A 21,405-nucleotide genomic window follows, 5' to 3' on the forward strand; every position below is an offset into this window, starting at 1 on the left:
TTTAGGAAATGCATGTCATTGAGTGAGTTAGTTAACTTCTCTAACCTTCAATTTTTATCATATCCCGAAAGGGGGTAATCTTACTTTCTTCATAGGGTCGATGTAACTCTTAAAAACAATGTGATATAAAGTACCTGGATGTGGGCGCTGCTAAACATACGATAGTTATTACTATTTGCATACCCATCGGACAGATGAGTACGGCTCAGAGAGATTGAATAACTTGCTTAACAAAGTAAATGCATCCTAAATGCTAAATGATAAAACTGAGCCTCAAGTTTGCGGGGGCCAGCTGTTTCCAAAGGCTGCAGCCTCTATCCTCCACTGCCTCCCTTCAGTAGAGAGAACAGGGTTGCAGGTGTTTAAGCTATGTCCAGTCTGGGGATTAGACTTTTCAGGGTACGTCTGCCCACTGGGGAGGTTCTGCCAGAAGTTTGTTAACCTAAGGAACAAGTGGCTTAAGGGAAGAGCAAGTCAGAAAGAACAGCTTAGCCCAGTTTGAACAAAGCCTTCACTGTCAGAGGGATGTCCCTGAGCACAACACGGTTTGGCCTGCCCCCAACGAGCTCCCACGGGCTTAGAGGTGAATCATTAGGAGGTGAGTGACATCATGTCTTGACTGCTTCTCACAGAGCAGCCTAGAAGGGCAGAGGGCCTCTCTCCTGTGGAGCAGAGAACAGAGCGTGGCTTTGATTATCACGCCCCTATCGTGAAGCAACTCTGGCAGCCTGCAGACTCATCAGAAGGGTGGAATGGGAGGAAGGCTATGCAGAGGTGGTGCCGGTCAAAGGGGAGCACACAGGGGCAGTGGCAACCTCCACAATGTGTGCTCCAGGGCCCATTTCACCTTCGTCATTGATCATCTGGTGAGTTACTGGGACTTACTAGTGAACACACGGGCTTGATAGGGCAGAAGTGCACGGCGGGAGGCAGGGCAGCAGCAGGGACTGGAACCAGGCAAATCTGGGTCAAGACTGTCTACTGGACCCCAGTGCACTCACTATCTGGTGATACCTGGAGAAATTCACATTACACTTACGGTCCAGAGTATAAACTCAGAAATCCACGTTGGTCAAAGAGCTTGAAAATAAATGGCACAGAATCCACATGACTTTAATTCATCTCTAAAAATTCAACCACTGGGAATTTGACCATTAAGAAAAGAGAACACCACATGTCTGATAACTGCTTTCTAATGTCCAAAGAACTTTCTGAGTGGCCAGCTGGTCCAGCTTCCTACCAAACTCACACTTTGCACTGACTACTTTTGCTGCGGCTTGAAGAAACGGTCTTCAAATCTAATAGAAACTTCTATAGTTGCTCCTAGCCTGGGGATAAGGCATCTGAAGTAAAGAGATCATGAGAAAGAACCTAAAATTCCGTTGGAGGCTTCCTTTGAAAATTCTCACTGCCTCCAAGGTTAGGTTTGTCCAGCTACTCCCATTCCTCACCTTTTTATTAAGGCATGCTCACCTGCAGAGATGTTATGCTCTTTATATTTATGAATGTTCAGGATGGATCTAATACGAGCAAAGCTCACAAACATAGTTTCGTGCTCTGTTTGGTTCCATTTTGCTCTGCCATCTCTAGTCCTCCTTGTAGGTTCGTGGCTGTGCTTGACCTCATATTGGGAATATTCTGTCCTTGGCAACTCATGACTCCTCTGCGTAGGTGTTCAATCCGTCAGCCACAGACATGTGTCTACCACCACCACGCTCCGTCATTCACTCAGCTGATACAGATAGAGCACCCACCATGGGCCAGGCCCTGGGCTCCTCTAGAGGATGCAGAGAACAAAGCTGACAGGTCCCTGCCCTCACAGAGCTTACAGCCACGGTATCATCACCTTCCATCCACCAGCAGCGACTGTGGGTTAAAAAGGAGCCTATTCGTGTAACATGAGAAAATGAAAGAACACCCAGCAGCCAGCCAGCCGGCTGGGTCTCAGTGTTAAGGGCCAGGGCATGCTCTCTGGAGCATGGTGTCTGGGCCCATGCCAGGCAGGCCTGACTTCAGCAGTGGCGCACTGCCAGCACTCCCTTCTTGGTGCATATGCTCAGGGCTGCTGCCTTTCTCAGCTGCTACCTGGTGCCACAGAGGGAAAAAGCCACGGGCACCCAATAATTATCCCCTGCTGATGCGTGTGCAAAGGAATTGTGAGTCATCTCTACGGAGCAGAAGGACCAGAAGGAAGTGATCCATGTCTCATGAAACCCTAGGCTCTGCAGCTCGACAGGAAAACAAATATTGGATCTGTCCCCTCAATATTCCTATTTTCCCCCTAGGAGCCCCTTACCCAGAATCCTGAGAGCTCCTGAACAGGATTAGCCTGGATTTCTGTGCGCCCTTTCTGCAACTAGATGGAAAAAAGCTAAGTCTTCCAAGTGGCGCCTTCCTGAATTGCCTCAGGTCAAGAAGTAGAAGGACATCTGGTTACTAGGATATCCCAGTTTAGTCTAAGGAGCTCAGCACAGGAAGGCTGGATTCTAGTCCTATTTTCTCCCAATCCCTTTGGGCAAGTCACCATCTCTGCCAAAAACTATCTTGGCCTCCTCTGTCAAAAGGAGGCAATACTGAGCATCACCTGACATGCAGACATTCGAAAATGCTGGCTATTATTAATTATTGTTATTAATACGTACTCTGCTTATTTCAATCACTTCGAATTATTTTTTAACTTAAATTTTAATTATTTAGAATTGTTGTGAAGCCCAACTGAGAGAATATACGTGACAATTCTCTGAGTGAAGTCACCATCCAAATGCAAGCTTATGATTGCTGTTTGCTAGTTGACTCTCTCAGAATGTGCAGGCAAAAATTTAATTTATGCCAATAGCTGATATTCAGTGTATGTGAATGCACGCAAACATTTCCACATTCTTTTACACAGCCACCCCTGACACATCAGATAAAGGGATCAAGACAGGCTTTAAGGGTCTGGATGGAGCAGGACCGACAGGTACGGGTGGGATCCAACAGCACAGGCTCTTTGGAATTGGTACTTACTGATACGACTGGCTATGAATGGGAGGTAGAAAGCAAAGTGATCGGTTTTGCTTTCTCCTTTTTCAAATAAACAGGGCAGTTGTTAAACCAGAAGTGAATCTGATCCCATGTGGCTTTAAGAACAGTCAGCTGCATTCTGGAACAGGCAAAAATGTAAACAAAGCCTGAAACTCTAGAGCAGGGCAGAACACCCATAGGTTTCATATGGGAGCGTCTATGGGCCCCGTGCCAAGAAAAATGAAATGTTAGCCTGGGCCTTTAAACAGAATCATGTAAAAGCAGAGTGCATATTTGTTTAACACACACACAGACCTTTTTCTGTGCCAATACCTTTCTGAACCCTCCTGAATAAAAGCTGAAATCCCTGAGACGCTGGTAAGGGACCAATACTATTTGTACGGTCCTGTTCTTTAGCATGAAAGCACTTCCTGCTGAACATGAAGAGGTTTCTTTCTTTTCTTCTTCTTCTTCTTTCTTTCCTTTTTTTTGGGGGGGGCAAGTTAATGACAAAGTATGACTGTGAAAGTAAAATAAATGAGCCCATTCCACCCATCCCCACATTTGAATTCTATCATAGGAAACCCCAGTTGGTTTCTTAATCCTCTTACTCAATATCTGCTGTTAATTTGTTCGCTATTTCAAGAACTTGAAGACTGTCAGCAAAATACATGATGCATTACAAAACTTATAATTGGAAATAAAAACATCTGAAGCTTTTCTGACAGGGTAAACATAAAGTACTATTGCACTGATCAGAACAAGGAAACGTGAGCAACCTTGTAGCTATTTCTGTGCAAACACAATTACAAATGTTGCAGAGAGCGGCATCAACACTTAACTCCCACTTTTAAAAATGCTGAGAAAATTCTATCCAAATGAATGAATGAATGAACTCAATATGTTTGTGGATCCGCAATGAGGTGCAGGGAGGAGGGGAAAACACCATCCTGCTCACGTTTCCTTTGCAGATGCAACTCAATGGGCTTTCTCTTATTCCCACAGCCATTTTAGAATTGCACTGTCTAGGCCCGATCTAATTTTCCTGCCGCAGAAGTTAAGGCACTTCCTCCACAGTTACTAAATCTGACAAATTACACCTGGGTCTCCTCTAACATGAAAAACTGTGTTCTTTGTTCCTGACCTCTTGGTCAGCACAGAGATCAAATTCCTGGACATAGGAAAGCCCCGCTCATATTCATTAAAAGCCACGGGAGACCAGCCCTGCATTTCTGTTCAAGAGGGAAACAAGGTGCAGCCACCAGGGAACAATACGACTGCTCTGCTCGGGTCGGAGCACGACGGGCTTTTTACTTTTTGCAGCTTGGCTCCTGATCACTTAGTACCTGGATTTTTTTCGACACAGCATCTTAGTATCAAAAGATCAACTGAAACAAACAAACAAACGAGAAACAAAAAACAAAGGAGCTGGTCGATTTTTAAATGGTGAGTGAGTTTCCCGAAGCCTGCTTGTACTAAGATGCTGGCTATAGATCCAATAACCAAAAACACAAAGCTGATTTCAAAAATTCCACCTTCCCCCCTATCCTGGCCAGACAAGTAAATCAAAATTTTGTCTCCTCCTTCAAGCCAGACTCGGCCTTTGGAAAGGACAGAACTCAGAGTGATCATAAACAGGAAATCAGGAACCAAGGTGGTGGCAGAAAATCAACACGAGGGATATGAGAAATCCACAAGCTTTCCTGTCGTGGGACCCAAGTTCTAGTCAGAACTAACTGCCTGGCAACACAAGACCCTCTCTTTCTCCCCCAAAGAGGGAGAGAAAAACATAATAGGAGAAGTTAAGAAAAGCTAAAGTATTACTCCCAAAGATGCTAATACATTAGGCTTGATTCCTTTCTTCGAGATACTTGGACGAACAAATGGTGAAGGAATATAGACAGAAACCACAGAACCTGCCATGAGGCTCCTGAGGCGGGGTGCTGCCTGGATCTGGTCAGTTCTCGCCCTGCTTCCAAGAGAGCACCTTTCTTCCGGGCCAAGGCAGCCCTCTTAACATCTTCTTCAGTGTAGGTAGGCCACTGAATTTCCCCAGACCTCTTCCTGGGGAGTCTAAGAAGTACCACAGTGCACTCCTATTGCAAAAACACACAGATCCTTTAAGTGGTGTAAGTTATTCTCCACTTACAGATTCCAGCTAAATTGTAAATTCGAGACATTGCTTTAATTCTCCCTCATCTTTAGGAAGCTTTCAGCTGTGCTACAAGCTAAAACAGTGAAGTGAATACGGACTCATATTCCTTTTCTATACTGAAAGCAAGTCAGGATTCACATTTTTTAAAATACGGGAGTTTCAACTATCTTCCTGGTGGGATGGCAATCACCTCTGAGAAACCCATGACAGGACGGAAATCCTTCGTATCATGGATCTTATTTTGATTTCTGTCTTGAAATTAAGACCACTAGTAAAATCAAAATTCACTGGAAAAGCCCGGGAATCAAACTTAAACCAGTTCACGTTATTTTGGGGCTGGGAAAACTAAGGGGTCACTAAGCAGGCATGCACCTATGGGTGAATCTCGGGGACGGAAAACCCTGACTTCTGAAGGGAGAAAAGTGATAGCCCTGGTACAAATCCCCCCCAAACTTTGCTTCTAGTCAAATTCTTAAGTGAAAGTGGTTACAAAGTACACAAGATACTAAAATAATCAAGCATGCCTGCAAATATGGATACTCTTTGAAAATTTTAGCTTTGGCGACCATTTAAGTGAGTGGTGGATAAGAGACACCAGGGCAGATCTCGTTGGCCCTATTTTACAAAAACAGAAGTTCAGTGATTTGCCTCATGTCATACAAAGAACAGAGGCTGAACTTAAGCTAGAATGTACCCCATCTGACTCCTACTGTAACAGTCGTCATATGAAGATGGACAAAGGTATAAAGTCGATTTGAAAGAATAACCCCCCTATATCAGTAATAGTTCACACTTATAGATGCCTACTCTATGCCAGAAAGTCTTTGGGGTGCTGCGGATGCATTAACTCATTTATCTTCATAGCAACCACATGAAAGAGGGAATGTTGCTATCTCCCACTTTAAAGATGAGAAAACAGAGACAGGGAGATGTTCAGAAACTCGCCCAAGGTGCCAGGGCTGCATAAACGGTACAGCTAGGAAAATCTGTGCTCTCTGCACAGAAAGGCTAGCACAGGCATTCCCAAATCGATGTTCAGATTATCAGCAGTCCTGGGAATATTAATCCTTTTAAATTTTTTAAATTTAAATTCAATTTAGTTAACACATACTGTATTATTAGTTTCAAGGCTAGAATTTAGTGATTCATCAATTGCATATAACAGCGCTCATTCCATTAAGTCCCCTCCTTAATGCCCATCACCCAGTTACCCCAACCCTCTACCGCCCTCCCCTCCAGCAACCCTCTGTTTGCTTCCTAGAGTTACAGGTCCCTTATGGTTTGCCTCCTTCTCTGTTTCCATCTTATTTTATTAATTTTAACAAAATATCTTCACAGTGAGATCCAAATTACTGATACTTTCAAAATATATATTGAAACTGAAATTTGCTTTCATCAACCTCTGTATTCTTAGTCAAAAGACAAAGTACAGCAATTCCTATGGGTGACACAAATTCCATTTAAAGATCTCCCTTATTGTAAAGAAGTGCTAGGCAGGAAATAGTTTAAACTTTCTGGAAATCCCAACAAGTTATGTGTAAAGACAAGTTTAGGATAACATTTCAGAAGACTCATCCTGCCTACCTTCTTGATTAAACCACCCTATTAAAATAAACAATTTCTGAATGACATCAATTCAGCTCAGACATAAACATTGTCTGAAGTCTTTACGCCCCATCATCACATCACATATTTCCACCATCAGAAACAGATTATACCCCATCACATCACATATTTGAATTACTATGTGTTTTGTGGGTTTTTTAAATTTTTTTTTAAATTTTTATTTTATTTATTTATTTTTTTATTTCTTGAGATAATGCAAGATCTGCCTCTGGATCCAAAATCACTCCTTCATTCATCACAGCCGTCAACTGGTATAGCTAAACCTTATCCTGTACAGATTTGAATCTGCTCAGATAATGGAGGAAGTCTGTTTGCTATCATTATTTCAGCAACCATCCATCCAGAAATCTCTGAAAGCCTGGCTTGTCCGGGAACGGCCTTCCATGTTCCGTGCCTTTGAAAATCTTTCAAAAATCGTCAGGTATGAAAAAAATGATCTTAACTCCACATAGAGCTTCTCTGCCAATCCGAGGTCATTCCTCAACTATTGCATAGTCATTACGGAGGGAGCTGTGAGGATGGAAAAGCTCTCTCTACGGCCCTTGGCTCAGAAATCCTAACAGCTACATCCAACATTACCCTGAGACCAGTTTTCAGCTTACACTTTGATAGGATCAATTTCTATTGTCCGTTCTCTTGCCCTTTACCACTTTCTTGCATATAAAAAACATTCACTGATGTACATTAGTAAAACTGGACATCACCACCACAGAATATAACCCCCGATTACCACACCACTGCCACGACCATTTCGGTCATACCGCGCACCCCACAGTCAGGATGCTGCCCTCAGAGTCTGGGTGATCCCTGAGCGGTTACTTAACCTTTCTGTGCCTTTGTTGTCACCTGCCAAATCAGAATCACAACAGCGTCCATTTCTTAAAGGTATTTTGAGGAAAATGAGATAAAAGATAAAAAGACTTAGAACAATGCCTAGCATATAGGAGGTCATCAAGTAAGAGTTCATAATCATCATTGGATTGATTTAAAAATGAAATACACTTCCTGTATTCACCCACCAGTCCTTCTGGACAGCAACTAGTAAAGTTAGAAAAAAAATGACCAACTGTTGAGGAAATGTCTCAACTTTCTATTCTACAGAGAACAAACCAAACTGTCGAGTGGGATGGCCAATCTGAATTCACCCTGTTTGTCCTCTTCCAGCCTTATCCGTAAATCCTAGCACCGGGCTGGGATACTTCTCCAGGTTGGGTGAGTAAAGGTTAGTTGTTCTGCTCTAGATACACACAGAGCTCTCAAACAGTAGATAGATAAATAAATAAAAATCCAAGGCTCCTCTGATATTGATCTTATAGTCTAAAACTCCCATTTTAAAGATGAAGAAACTGGTTTGGAGGCTAAATGCCTTGCTCAAGTTCACATAAATACGTAGGGGCAGAACCAAGGCCAGAAAATGATCACCGTTACCCTAAGCAAGCCGCCAGGCACTCTTCCACATCCGTTACAAACGTCACCTGATTTAATCTTCATACTAATCCTCTCAAGTAGGTATTATCTCCACTGTCTTAGAGATGCAGAAACCGAGGCTCATCGTCTGTGAATTAACTTCTTCAAAAGCACACAACTGACAAATGATAGAGACAAGATCAAATGCTTCCTGTCTGGTCCGAAAGAATATACACCTGTTTCAGGTTTTCTAGAGCTCGGAGCTAGAATTCTCAGCACTGAGTCTCAACCTGTAGCTTTCAAACTGACTGTACCTCAGTCTCGTCTGAGGAGCTTTAAAAATACAAATCGCTGGGCTCTACCTCAGGAAGGAGAATCAAGAGTCTCTGGGGGTATGGCTTCAAAAATCTCTATTTCTTCAGAGTTGGTCAGGTGATTCCAATGCGTAGCAAGATTTGAGAAACCCTAATCTAAGCAAGATATTTTATGTGCACTTCCAGTGTAAAATGAGAGGGAAATGAGTTACCTAAGGCTGATGGAATGTTCAGAGTAGCTGAATCTGCATGAAGGGTAACACGGTGACCTTCCCCCAAATCCTTCTGTGTCCCACAGACACACGCGCAGCCCCAGCCACATAAACATACGCACATCTACCAAAGCCCTACTTCCATTGATCTTGCCTAAGGAAATCTGCCCCACGGTGAAAACAACAAGCAAGCATCGTTCTTTCCAGCAGTTCCAGAATCTGGGCCATGTTCGAAATGCAGCAGTAAGCTTTCTTTCCACCCTTATCCTTTTTACTGAACACACCCAAGTCTGCACCACGATTTCTTAGTGCTGAGCTTAAAACACGAAGCGGAAGATTGTTCCACTGAGCACTTACCAAGGTGCCCCGTATAGCCTGAATCCCTTCACTGTTACCTCCGAGTCTTGTAAGTAAATACTGTTTGTCAGGAGGGACTGAACGTTGTCAAAGTCCTCTGGTTTCAATTTGGACACAGAGGGGAAACGGTAGTAGTCCTGTTTAACAAGGTCTGCCATGAATTCCTTATCAAACGTCAGTTCATGATTCCCAGCAATCACTATTTTATATTCATATGGCAGGTTTCCTGAAATAAGAAAAAAAAGTACCAATTAGCACGTTCATTTCCCATCACAAAGTACAACAGCCGAGACTGTGTGATTAGCAGACAGTATACCCAAATGAAATAGCTCACACATTCCTTTATATTTCCATGGGAACCAAAATTTATGACTACGCCTTTATGCTAGCAAAAAATGACAATAAACAGGAGAGAGGAAGCTGCTAAGAAGCTTAAAAGCTACTAAGAAGACACTCAGCTTTCTAGTTCCATCCCGCTCTTCGGTGTGCCATAGATCCTACACTGTGATGAATTGTACTTTATAATTATCCAGCAAAAAGCACTTTAATCACGATCCTTAAAAAAGGTCTGGACTTGGTTTGGCCCTCAAAAAATAAGCCAACCAACGGTTCTCAACAACCCAAATGTGCACTTGATTTGCAGTATATCCTTCAAAAGTGTATTTGCAGTCTATCATACGAAAGACACAGCAGAGACTATGGACTCTGAGAAACAAACTGAGGGCTTCAGAGGGGAGGGGGGTGGGGGAATGGGATAGGCTGGTGATGGGTAGTAAGGAGGGCATGTATTGCATGGTGTACTGGGTGTTATACGCTACTAATGAATCATCGAACTTTACATCAAAAACCAGGGATGTACTGTATGGTGACTAACAGAATATAATAAAGAAATAGGATTATAAAAAAAAAAAAAAAGACACGGCATAGCCAAGCATTCCACAATGTACGTAAATGAAAGGAACTACATAGTACAATTTCATACTGTAAGCTAAAATTTACCTTGTGGCTTGTGAATAAAAAGAACGTTAATAATAGCGCCCTGATTAGAAGGCTAACTTTCCTCCCATTGGGATGGGAGAAGAAACTGTAAAGCTTAACCCCCTTTTAATATTTATGGTATGGAAATGTGAGTTCTCGGTGTGTGCTTTTTATGCAAAAGTTTCCCGATCAAAATGAGATAATTCTGGGAAGAAGAATGAAAGCTATAAAGGAAAACCCAAACACCAGACTTCTGCATAGATTTATAATGTTTGAATAAAGTACGGATCATACATATTAATAACTCACCGTGATGCTATAAGAACCAAAATCCAAAGGGAGATAGTGCCGGGCAGCTGTCCCCATCCTGAAATTAATGCCCTTTTCTCTTCTTTGTCATTACCCATCCCTCAAGCCTCACTGCAGAGCTGCTGCTCGTTTTATTTCATTTTATTTTAGGGGAGAAAAGGGTGGGGCAATGGTGCCTATAATTCCAGCTTCCTGAGACTCCTGGGTCCAATGCAAAATTAATGTTTCCTGCTATTCCAGGAAGAATGAAAGTTACCACTAGCAGGAAATTGGATACACTTGTTGTAGGAATTGGTCCTTACCAGCAAGCCAGAGTCAATGATTTAATTAATGAAGCTTAGTGGGGAGGAAAATTATATTTTGGGGGGGCAAGTTTTGCCATAGGTACTTGGACTTCAGCAATGCAGAATGCAGAGACTGCTGTGAAGTCCTCAATCTCAGCAGCGCACTGCAAACATATTTGCTAATATTGATTTTTTTTTTTTAATTTTAGAGAAAGCACACGTCAGTGGGGGTGGGGGAAAGGCACAGAGGGAGAGGGATAGAGAATCTTGGGCAGGCTCCATGCTCAGCATGGAGCCCAATGCGGGGCTCGATCTCACGACTCTGAGATCATGACCCGAGCCAAAATCAAGAGTCAGACGCTTAACCAACTGAGCCACCCAGGTGCCCCTGAAATGATTTTTAAGATTACCAGAATATGCTTTGTAATGCTATTTTCTTTAGCTTTCAATTTTTAGGTTTCTATCAGTAATGAAACTGCATATATAGCACATGGTTTAATAGGGAGGCTTAAGAGAGAGATGAAAGCAGTCAGAAAATAACACAGCAGAAAGCGGAAACTGCAAACATCGAGGCCAAGCGTCAATGGATATCCTTGAGTACTAGTGCACAGCGCTGTGTGACATGCCTTTGACTTCGGCTGTGTGTAAGGCTGTGCTGAAGAGCTCACAGAAAATAGGAAGCCTCTCTCAAATGTATGTTTTTGCAAGTTTATAATGTGCACTAGCATAAGGCAATAAGGAGTGTGACGCATGTTGCAAGCTACTTGGACAGAATGATGATATTTTGCACAATTCCCTGCACTTAAAACACAGTGGAGAGATGTATTAACAGGCCGTAAATCCCCGACACGGTGCACACTGGAAATCTGTGAGATGCCCCACGACTCTAACCTCATGGCTCCGTGACCCCCTCTGGCCTGATACTGCACCCCCAGACCTGTGCCCCAAAGCCAGAATGGACTGAAACATTTTTCTTGACAATAATCCATTTCAAGGCAGGTCGGACCTGCATGACTCTTTCAGCAACTCTATTTGTACCAGTCACGCTATAGCTGCCCAGCTCCGTTTTAATCATTCATGATGATGGACTCACTGTAAGTCTTTCTTTATGCGCCACTGCTCTTACAAGAGGGCTTGGCTTCTCGCTTTTTCCATTTTTGAGTTTTGGTTCAGGAACGGCATGGTGAGACTGAGAAACAAGGCAAAGGAAGTATATTTTCCCCCTTTGAACCATTTTTTTTTTTTTTTAGAGAAAGTGAAACTACTGCAAAGTAAATCTTCAGGAAGACAGGCCTCTTCGGTGTCTTTTAAATCAAATTTTGGAGACTCAGCATAAAGAAGGAGCCACCAAAATGGAGCGCCGCAGAAACAGTGATGATATTTACACACTGCCAACAAACTCATGCCTTCCTGAGAATCCAACTAGTTTCCAACTTCCACCCTCTGCTACCTATGTTAGGAGATTGTCTGACATATATATATTACATATCTATGTGTAATTTTATATATACAATTTTATATATAATTTTTTCTGAACTGACCTTTCATCTACAATCTGCCAACCTTTGTTTTATATGAAAGTGTAAGCAGGGCCACTGACAAATCTGTTACTTGACGTTATTTTTTTTTCCTGAGACTAGATTAATTTGGAAGGCTCTGCAGTCAAGCTCCAAACTTCTTGATATTCAAATAGCATCATTTAAAAATTGTCAGACAAAGAGGTGCCTGCCTTGATCCATTTTATTCAGATCAGGCCATTGAAGTTGACCCGCCTGAATAAAAAACCCGAGGCTGTATACAGTTATTCTAACATGGAAAAATTTTTGCTTTGAATGACCTAAAGAACTCTAACTAAGCATTCCATCTTTCCCAAGACATGCTATATGTTTTACGAGCGATATACAAGATTATGTTAAGTGGAATGGAGATAAACTTTTGACAAAACGTCAAGTAGTTCTGTATGTTTTTAAAATGCATATTTGGAAAAATACAATATGACAGTACAAATAATGATATATGGCTTCATTTTTCATTTCTGTTTTTCATCTCTACTTTCGTTTTTCTATTTTTACATATAAAATAAGAGGTGATTTAAAGAAAACTATTGAGCAAATAATAATACAAATAATTCACAAGTATGGCAAAGTGATGACTATAGAAAGTCAACGAATGATATGTGGGAAATTAGCCCATCTTCTCATGTTTCTAATAATTGGCCTCTTGATCTCATTCTTCCCACTTTCACGGGCACTTTAATTTTCCAGACATCTATCTTTGATATTTTGGGTCTCTCTCTCTATTTAATCCTCCTTCTTAGTGAATTTTTATTTACCAAACCCAAGAAAACAAAAACAAGCAGCCGTTGACACACACACACACACACACAAACACACACACCCCTCCCATACAATCCTAAACCATGCTTATTTTTGAGATGCTTCTTCATTTCACATCTAAACTTTGGGAAAGTAGATTCCAGAAGCTCACAGCTGGTAGGCCAAATACAGCCCACAGATGTATTACAGTTGGCCCTCAATGCTGTTTTGTGTTTTGTTTTGTTTTTCAATTGAACTGACATTTAGAAATCAGGAGATGTCATGCAAAAAATTCTGATTTTCTAGCTACTTTTGGAAAATCAGAAGACCAGTCAATACTGACCTTCATCCAGTCGGCCACAGACATTTCCACTCCTTATGACTTCTCACACCTGGCCTACTTACCACCTTTGTGTTGCCTGATGGTCCCCTCTGTTATTAGAATTAGCAACTTAGACACACGTGGTTACTGAGAACTTACCCCCATGCAATCTGGCTTGTGTTTCTATTCTCTTCCCAAAGCTTTCCCAGAATGTCCATAATAACTTCCTAATAGCCAAAGCTCAGACATTTTCTCACTTCTGATCTCCACGGATCATACCGCAGTGCCATCCCAGTCCCTCCAAGTCTCTATCCCCTTGACACTGGGTGCTGCACTCCCCGGGTCTCCTCCTCCCTCTGTCGCATTTCCTTTCCTTCCTCTTCTTCCTCAGCCCCCTTTGCCTCCTGTCTCATTCTCCATTGACTCATTACATTCTCCCTCTTTGTCTTTACTTCTATGGATATTAGTTAATATTACCTTAGTGTATGTCTCACACTTCTATTCTCTGTGATTCAATTTTAAACTATTACAATTTAAACGATGGAAGCAGCATAAGGTTAAGAGCAGGGACTCTGCTGCAGGCTTCACCACACATTGGCTGCATGACCTTGGACAGAGTCCTTATGTTCTCTCAAGTGTGTTAGCAAAATGAGGATAATAATTGCACCCACCTCCAAACCTGTGCTCAAGATAAAATGAGATAAAGTTTCTAAAGCACACGCATGGTATGGAGTGAAAAATCAGTGCATGTTAATTATTTGTTTACTCCATTTTTCTTAGTTTTGCTTTTTGCATGTGACTTGCCTCCTCCCTAGACTGTGAAGTCCTCGAAGGCATGGATCATGGCTTGTGGCTTCGTATTTGACCCCAAGTACCTGGTTCCACCCCTTCCAAATGGCAGGCACATGATTACCATTTGCTGAATAAGTGGAAGAATGAATGAACTTTTGCAAGATTTGCCAGGAGCTTTCTTAGGAGAATTACAGGTACTGAGCTTGTCATCGTGGGGTATGACAGTTTAACCACTGTCACCCTGTCCTCCAGAGACACATGGTTAGTCAGAATTTACCCAGGTTAAGCCTCTTGAAGAGTCCCATTCTCTGCCCCCAAATTCAGTCTAGCCAAAAAATCTCTAACAAACCATTTTTTAACTGGACTTTCCTCAAATCTAAATGGGGAAAATAATAGCACCACCCCCAAGGATTGGTATACATTCAACAAGATGCCGCTTGTAAAGAACTTGCACGGCGTCTAACACTTCACGATGACTCAACAGACATTAGCTGTGATGCAATGATTGTTATAATGATTACCCTTTCCAGGTGCCAGCCAAGAAAATACACGTTGATCCACAAACTGGATCACTCCCTGGTCACTATGGCACAAGGTCACTACTCCCAAGGAAAAACATCTGAGATGGAAAAGAGAACTTCGATTTTCCAGAGGCAGAAGCTGGCATGGTCTAATGTGTCCTTCAAGTTAACAAACGTATTATTAGAGTCATGAAGGCGTCTGGATCTAGAGGGCATGGCTGGTGGGCCGACTGCTTCTGTCAAGATGATTCGAACCTTGCAACCTGCGCGCTGATTGCTTTTGTCAAGATGATCCGAACCTTGCAAAATGTGTCTCCTGAACACACCACTTCTTTCCTCCTTCTGTTATTCAGTTACCCATCACTTCTAATATTTACCGACTGCCAAAAAATGTGCCAAGATCAGCCTCTCATTCACAAATGAATAGTATAAACCATGATCAATCACATCTCTCGAGAGGGCCGACTCACCTGGAATGTCCCTAACATTTTCCTAGAATCAGGTACTATATGTGATCTCTATATACTCATGGAAGAGTATATAGAGAGAAATAGAAAGTCTAGAAAAGTTTAAGATCTTCAGTTATGCACATGTCTGATAAACCCACAACAACTTTAAGCAGACAGAGTGAATTGTGTCAAGGTCAGCCTCCCTTCCGTACCAAACTCTGGACATTTAGTGTGTGACTTCAAGCGGCTCCCACGAATCACAACACATGACCCCAGCAGGATCTTCAGAGACAGCCTCATCTGGTGATTTGAAAGTGTGTTCCGTGAGCCTCCCCAGGTCTGGAGCAGGGTGATATGAGGAAAGAGACTGGGCAAAGGCGAGAGACCCATTCCCGTGTTCACCACAGCTGCACTGCTTTCCTTAACTTTACAATTTGGGGAAAGATTTTGTGTGAAGACTTAGCCCTGGCTTAAAAATATTCAACAGAAAAACCTCTGGTTTATCCAATTCCATTTTCCTGATGAAGAAACAGAGTGCCAGACAGGTGCTGCCATTTGCTAAGCAAAATCACGGGCCACGTTGGAAGCACAAATAGGGTAATGGATAGCTCTTCTGCCTCCCGCACTAGGTTTCTTTCCGGTGATCCCCAATTTTTAAGAGTCTTACGAAGTTTGGCTCAAGATCTCCCTCTTACGTGAGTCCTCCTCATTCCATTCGTCCATCTGTGGCGATCCTTTTCCCTAGCTCTAGCCAGTGGTGGCCCTTTCTGCTTGTATCACAAAATAGAACTGGCTACGTCATGGATTTCTCCTCCAGGGGTCATGAAGCAGTTTCAGCTTCACACTATGACAACACACATCCTGGCTCAGTTACGGCATTCCCCAAATGCTACTGCAGTTGTGGGTGTAATTTCTTACCCACCAGCTCTCAGAAGAATGTGGGAGCCTACCCAAGGAAGAGAAGGTCATGGCCTTGGGAAGGAGAAGGAAAAAAGCTTCTGTGCCCAACTTTACTCAGGGTCCCAGAATTTAAAAACATGTTGGCTATATTATAGGAACGAAGAGGAGACTTTGACAGGGGAATAGTAGTCTAAGATAATAAACCCAAATGCCTACAGAGACCAGAAAGGTAAAGCAAAAATGTAAATTGGACTAGGTGAAAGTAACAGAGGGTGGTGAGGACCAGCACATTTGTGTATCACCATTTAAAAATAAATGTATATAAGCACTGCTCTCACCAAACAAGATTCCTTGAAACTTGCCCCCCCAAGTAAAAGTTAATGTCCCTCAAAGTAAGTATCATACAACTGTGACCTATTTTTCTGCCACAAATCATTATAAAATGTATTCCTCTAGAAAATATAGGTTCCACTCAAATAAAAATCCAAAGTGAATTCCAGAATAGTCACTTTTCCTGGGAATCTGCGCACCACCTGCGAGAAGATGACCCCTGCCCTATATTCTCCATTCCTCATGAATGGTGAGTATGGGAAATAGGGGTAACCAAAATGGCCACTAGGTCATGGCTAATGCCAAATACTGCCTTCCCTATGCCCCATTTTTTATCAGGGATCTGATGAGCAAGGCTAACTGACTGCTGTATCCTATTTATTTCTGCTAAAACCAAGGGAAACAAAAACCCAGAGTACAATAGTAGCTCTTTGTGAAGAAGAGGATCCCAAGGCAAACATGGTTTGCCAGGTTTCATGGGTAAAAGAAAAGCTAATTATATAAAAGTGACAAATTTCAAGATCTCCAATTTCTCTACCCACTCCCCTCTATACCCTTAAATTATACTTTGAAAATATATAAAGAAACCAAAAATGTGTGGCATGACGCTCATATTAAATAAAGTTCATTATGTAGCCAGAAGAAAACACAGAGATGCTGAGACAAGAGGAGAACCTGCTATAGCTTCCAGCTACCCAGGAAAATCAAACTCACAAAGCACGAGCTTCAGTCCTATTTTCCCTTGCCAGTATGTTAGAAACAAAGCTAATTTACGGAATTAAAAAAGAATAAAACAGATATATAGCCAGACCTATTATCATGGGACTGTTTCTAAACAAAAGAGATACATTACAATTCAATCACATTTCTGAAACCTTCAGCCTGCATGGGGCAGGGCCAGGGGCCTGTTTTAAAACACTGCTCCCTAATGCCAGTGTATAAAAGGACTTTGTTATACCCCCAAGGTGGATAAAAGGCAACAACTTTTTTCTGTTTAAAATTATTATTGTATTTTTAATATCATGACTCCAGCAGAGAGGGAAAATGTTCAAACTCTTGAAGTCTCTATTCCACTGAGAACTAAGAGTAACTTGGGCTTGAAAACTGTTCAAGCAGAAAATTTTGCAGGAGGATGAAAGAAACAAATAATAATACCAGCGGCTAGAAGGACAGAAGAACTACGAGACTCTGGGATGGACTAAGGAGAGGTGTCATTGACAGTCCTTTCCTGGATTACGGGGGGCTGACAGCTGAGCGGGGCTGAGTTGAGCCTAGAGGCAGGGAGAAGACTGTCAGTTACAAGAGCGCAGAGCCCACCTTTCCCCACTGTTCTCCCAGCATCTAGAAAAATGCTTGGCATTTAGATGGTGCCCACTGCCTACTTGTTAAATGAATGAATGGACCTCTGGCAATCCCTCTCGGCTCCACGGTTTGCACTCACTGCCTGAGCTGCAAAGCCACCAGAAACATTCAGTCAGGGCAAGCTCCGTCTCTGACCTCAGTCTGTCCCCCGTCAGGCTCCATTAATTTTCACAAGTCCTGGCAGCTCTAACGTTAATACTCACACTTGCTGATGGAGCCACACAGCGGGTTCAGACTGCTACCTTCTCCTCTGAAACTCATGCATTAGGGTTTCTTCCATGCTTGCAATGGGAAACCAAGTCTAAGAAATATTAAACACAGAAAACTATATTACAATAATATCAGGGCTGAGCCGGAAACCCAGGAGAATGTAAGGAATGCTGAGTGAAAGCCCGGTAGTCCAACTGCAGGAATTAGGGCTAGTGTAAAAAGCCACAGCTGAAACTCTCCCTCCTCTTCTTCAGCCTCCTCCAGAAAGAGTCCCAAGGTACCAGAAGATGCTGTAAGCCTTAGTGCATACAAAGGAGACAAAGTCCATCCCCCGCCCAGGAAAGCAGACCCCTTCTGGACCTGAATGGTCACCAATATATGGCACTGAGAAGCATAAACCATGAGCAAGCAGGCTGAGCACCCATACTTACTAAAGACATAAAAACAGCTCAGAGATTTGATTGTGGCTCAGCAGCAACGTGTTTGCATGCGTTTCCTATCTCAACCATCAGCTTAATCCACCATAATTTTTTGTGATTTAAACCCACATTCAGGCACACACACTCATTCGCCCTCACACGTGTTAAAAGACAACTACAATCTCATAAAAACAAATGACAGTATCCTCTTTGTCTCCCAACTGAGTATCTCTAAGTTGGCACCCAGACCAACATGGCACGTTCAAGGTTCATGAAGATGTGGTGGTGAAGTGTGCACAAATCCAGCTCCAATTATATGTGAGTATTACCATCTAGCGGGACAGCTGGAGTCACGGGGAGCTTCTTCACTTTATTTTATCCAATCTCTCACTGATGAATGCAGGCCTTAGCTTGTTGAGAAAGATTTATACCCCATACAACAAATTCCATCTGAACACTCAGAATATCTCCTTTAAGACCCTTTCATCTACCCCTCAAGCTTCAGAAAACTGGATCCAAATCAGGGTTCCACTGGACAGTCACAAGAAAACTGGTCAAGACACTGTCAATCTCATCTCAAACAGCTGTGTGCATGTTTCTAGCATTCAAATGTCCTGGAAGGTAGGGATCTACAGCATGATGGAAAGATCATGAGCTGTGGAGTCAGACCGATTTGGGACCATGTTTCCAGTTCTGTCACTTATTATCTCTGAAACTCACACTCAAAACATGCTCTTTTTTTTTTTTTAAGATTTTATTTATTTATTTGACAGAGATAGAGACAGCCAGCTAGAGAGGGAACACAAGCAGGGGGAGTGGGAGAGGAAGAAGCAGACTCCTAGCGGAGGAGCCTGATGTGGGGCTCGATCCCAGAACGCTGGGATCACGCCCTGAGCCGAAAGCAGACACTTAACGACTGAGCCACTCAGGCGCCCCTCAAAACGTGCTCTTTATCCTCCATATTACTCCTCAGAAAAATGAGGATAACTGTACAACCTACATGACCCAGCAGATGTGCAGACCGAGTGAGATAAGGAAAGGACCTAATACGAACCTGACACACAAATGATAATTATTATCGTCATCATTTCACCCTGTCTTCTGTTGGGCATTGTAACCTCATTCAGGATAAGGGGACCATCTCCTACTTCTTACCACCTTAAAAGAGATTTCCATAAATATCTTCAATAAACTAGTAGTGTTGACTGACAAAATCTACGGTGAGCTGAAGAATATTGTTGTTTTTTCCCCCACAAAGCCTTTAAAAACCAACTGAGAAAAGGTGCTCCTCCCAGCATTAATTGTAAAAGAGTGGCAATTATTCTATTGAATAATTAGAAGATCAAATGCAAACCCTATGTTTACATTTTCAGACATAAATATGATGAAAATCAAATTAACACTGGCATAAAGACCATATTCTTTAGAAGAACACTTTTAGAGAATTTTAGATTCCCTCTCCACTGTAACCCTTCAAATAGTAACAAAAAAAATCTTTTTTCTAATAAATACTATTATTTTTGCCTGTTAAAGTAATGTTTGGCCAGATGCATGTAGGATTTCAGTGTGCAGTGATTCCAGGGGCAGGTCCACAGAAGCCAGAACAGAGGGTTGACAGTGGAAATAAAATCTCTGCCTTAACAGCGCCACTGGGGCTAGATGAAAATGGTCTTCTAGAACTTGATTAAAACTAAATTGAAAAAGAACATATTTGGCTAATATTACATTAGACTAAAATATAGAAATGAACCCTAATACTCTTGAAATCTAATAAGAAAAAGCCATCTCAATTTCCAAACTTTCAAAAGCATCTTCTTTAAATGCATCACAGATCAATTTACATGGTACTTTTGCCAATAAGCAAAACCAAATCACAGGTTCCAATTGGCTTATATTGGAAAGTATGAGAGCAAATGCTAGAAAATGCAATTACTGCAAACAAACTCCATTTTCTCTCCTCTGAAGGGAATTTCAGAGAATATTTTATTGCCATCAAATAATATTTCTGAAGGCATCAATACACAATTCTATTTTCTTTTCCGAGTCCCTTCTCACTGGATAATCTAATCCACTCTACAGAATAACTTGAAATTTAGAGAAGAGCCCACGAAAGGGGATATTACCTTGCACACACATCCTATGTCAATTTTAATAATTTGCAATCTGGACAGGACGCTGCACAAAGCAAAATTTAAGATCCAATAAAATTGACTTTTCCTATTTTATAATTCAAAGTTTTAATGAAGCATTTCAAGGATAAAATTTTAAAAGAAATCTCTCGGGGAAGGTTATTTTGATCAAGAGCGACAGCAATGAGATGAAGAAATTGGAGACCATGTTCATTTCCTCTTCCGTTTCTGTTTTTCCTCCCACCCTTCAACTGGCAAAATTTTCTATTAATAAGAATTCCAGATAATCAGGAGCTACAAAGTAGACTTCCTGGGGGTTATGAAATCATGAAGTCTCCCAGTGAGAAGGTTTGGTTTTGTTGAAACACCAGTTCCAAAAATCTCTGATCTCTTTCCTTAGGAACAGTTTTGCGGTCTCATGCCACAAGCCTCCCCTCTGGGACAAAGTTGTACAAAGTTGTACAATTCCTTAGGAAGACACCGTTTTTGGAAAGTCTATTATGGCCTTTGGGGTCCAAGGTTCCAGGACGTGGAGCTGGAGGTCCATATCTGTTTCCCATTTTTATTCCTTTCCCATATGCCATGGTCTGAATGTTTATGTCCCCCCCCCCAATTCATATGTTGAAATCCTAATCCCCAGTGTGATTGTATTTGGAAGTGGGACCTTTGGCAGGTGACTGGTCATGAGCATGGAGCCCCCATGAATGGGATTAGTGCCCTTAATAATGAGACCCTCCAGAACTCTCTAGCCTCTTCCACCACATGAAAACAGAGCAGGAGGACACTATCTGTGAACCAGCAAGAGGGCTCTCACCAGAACTTGACTGTGCTGGTGCCTTGAGCTTAGGCTTTTCAGCCTTCCAAACTGGGAGAAATAAATTTCTGTTGTGTACAAGCCATCCAGTCTGTGGTACTTTGTTATAGCAATCCGAGTGAAGTAAGACATCATAGTTTTCTAGTTTCCAGAGATCTAGCCCTCGACATCTTAAATCTACAGTTCAGGACAAATCC

At 42.1% G+C, this 21,405-nt stretch overlaps 1 protein-coding gene across 3 annotated transcripts in view; it reads right to left on the reverse strand.

Moving 5' to 3' along the window:
* MPPED2 (metallophosphoesterase domain containing 2) overlaps window positions 1-21,405 on the reverse strand; it is a 182,116-nt gene that overhangs the window by 89,202 nt on the left and 71,509 nt on the right. For all 3 annotated transcript variants that reach the window (XR_006781622.2, XM_045808578.2, XM_045808579.2), the window contains exon 4: window positions 9,075-9,300. Coding sequence is in view for 2 of the 3 variants with exons in the window: in XM_045808578.2 (XP_045664534.1) it covers window positions 9,075-9,300 (226 nt within the window). In the remaining variant the exon portion in view is untranslated. The remainder of the gene's footprint in view (window positions 1-9,074; window positions 9,301-21,405) is intronic.

This window comes from Ursus americanus, chromosome 24, assembly GCF_024610735.1.
Source record: "Ursus americanus isolate L20-20 chromosome 24, mUrsAme1.1.p, whole genome shotgun sequence".
Taxonomy (NCBI): Eukaryota; Metazoa; Chordata; class Mammalia; order Carnivora; family Ursidae; genus Ursus; species Ursus americanus.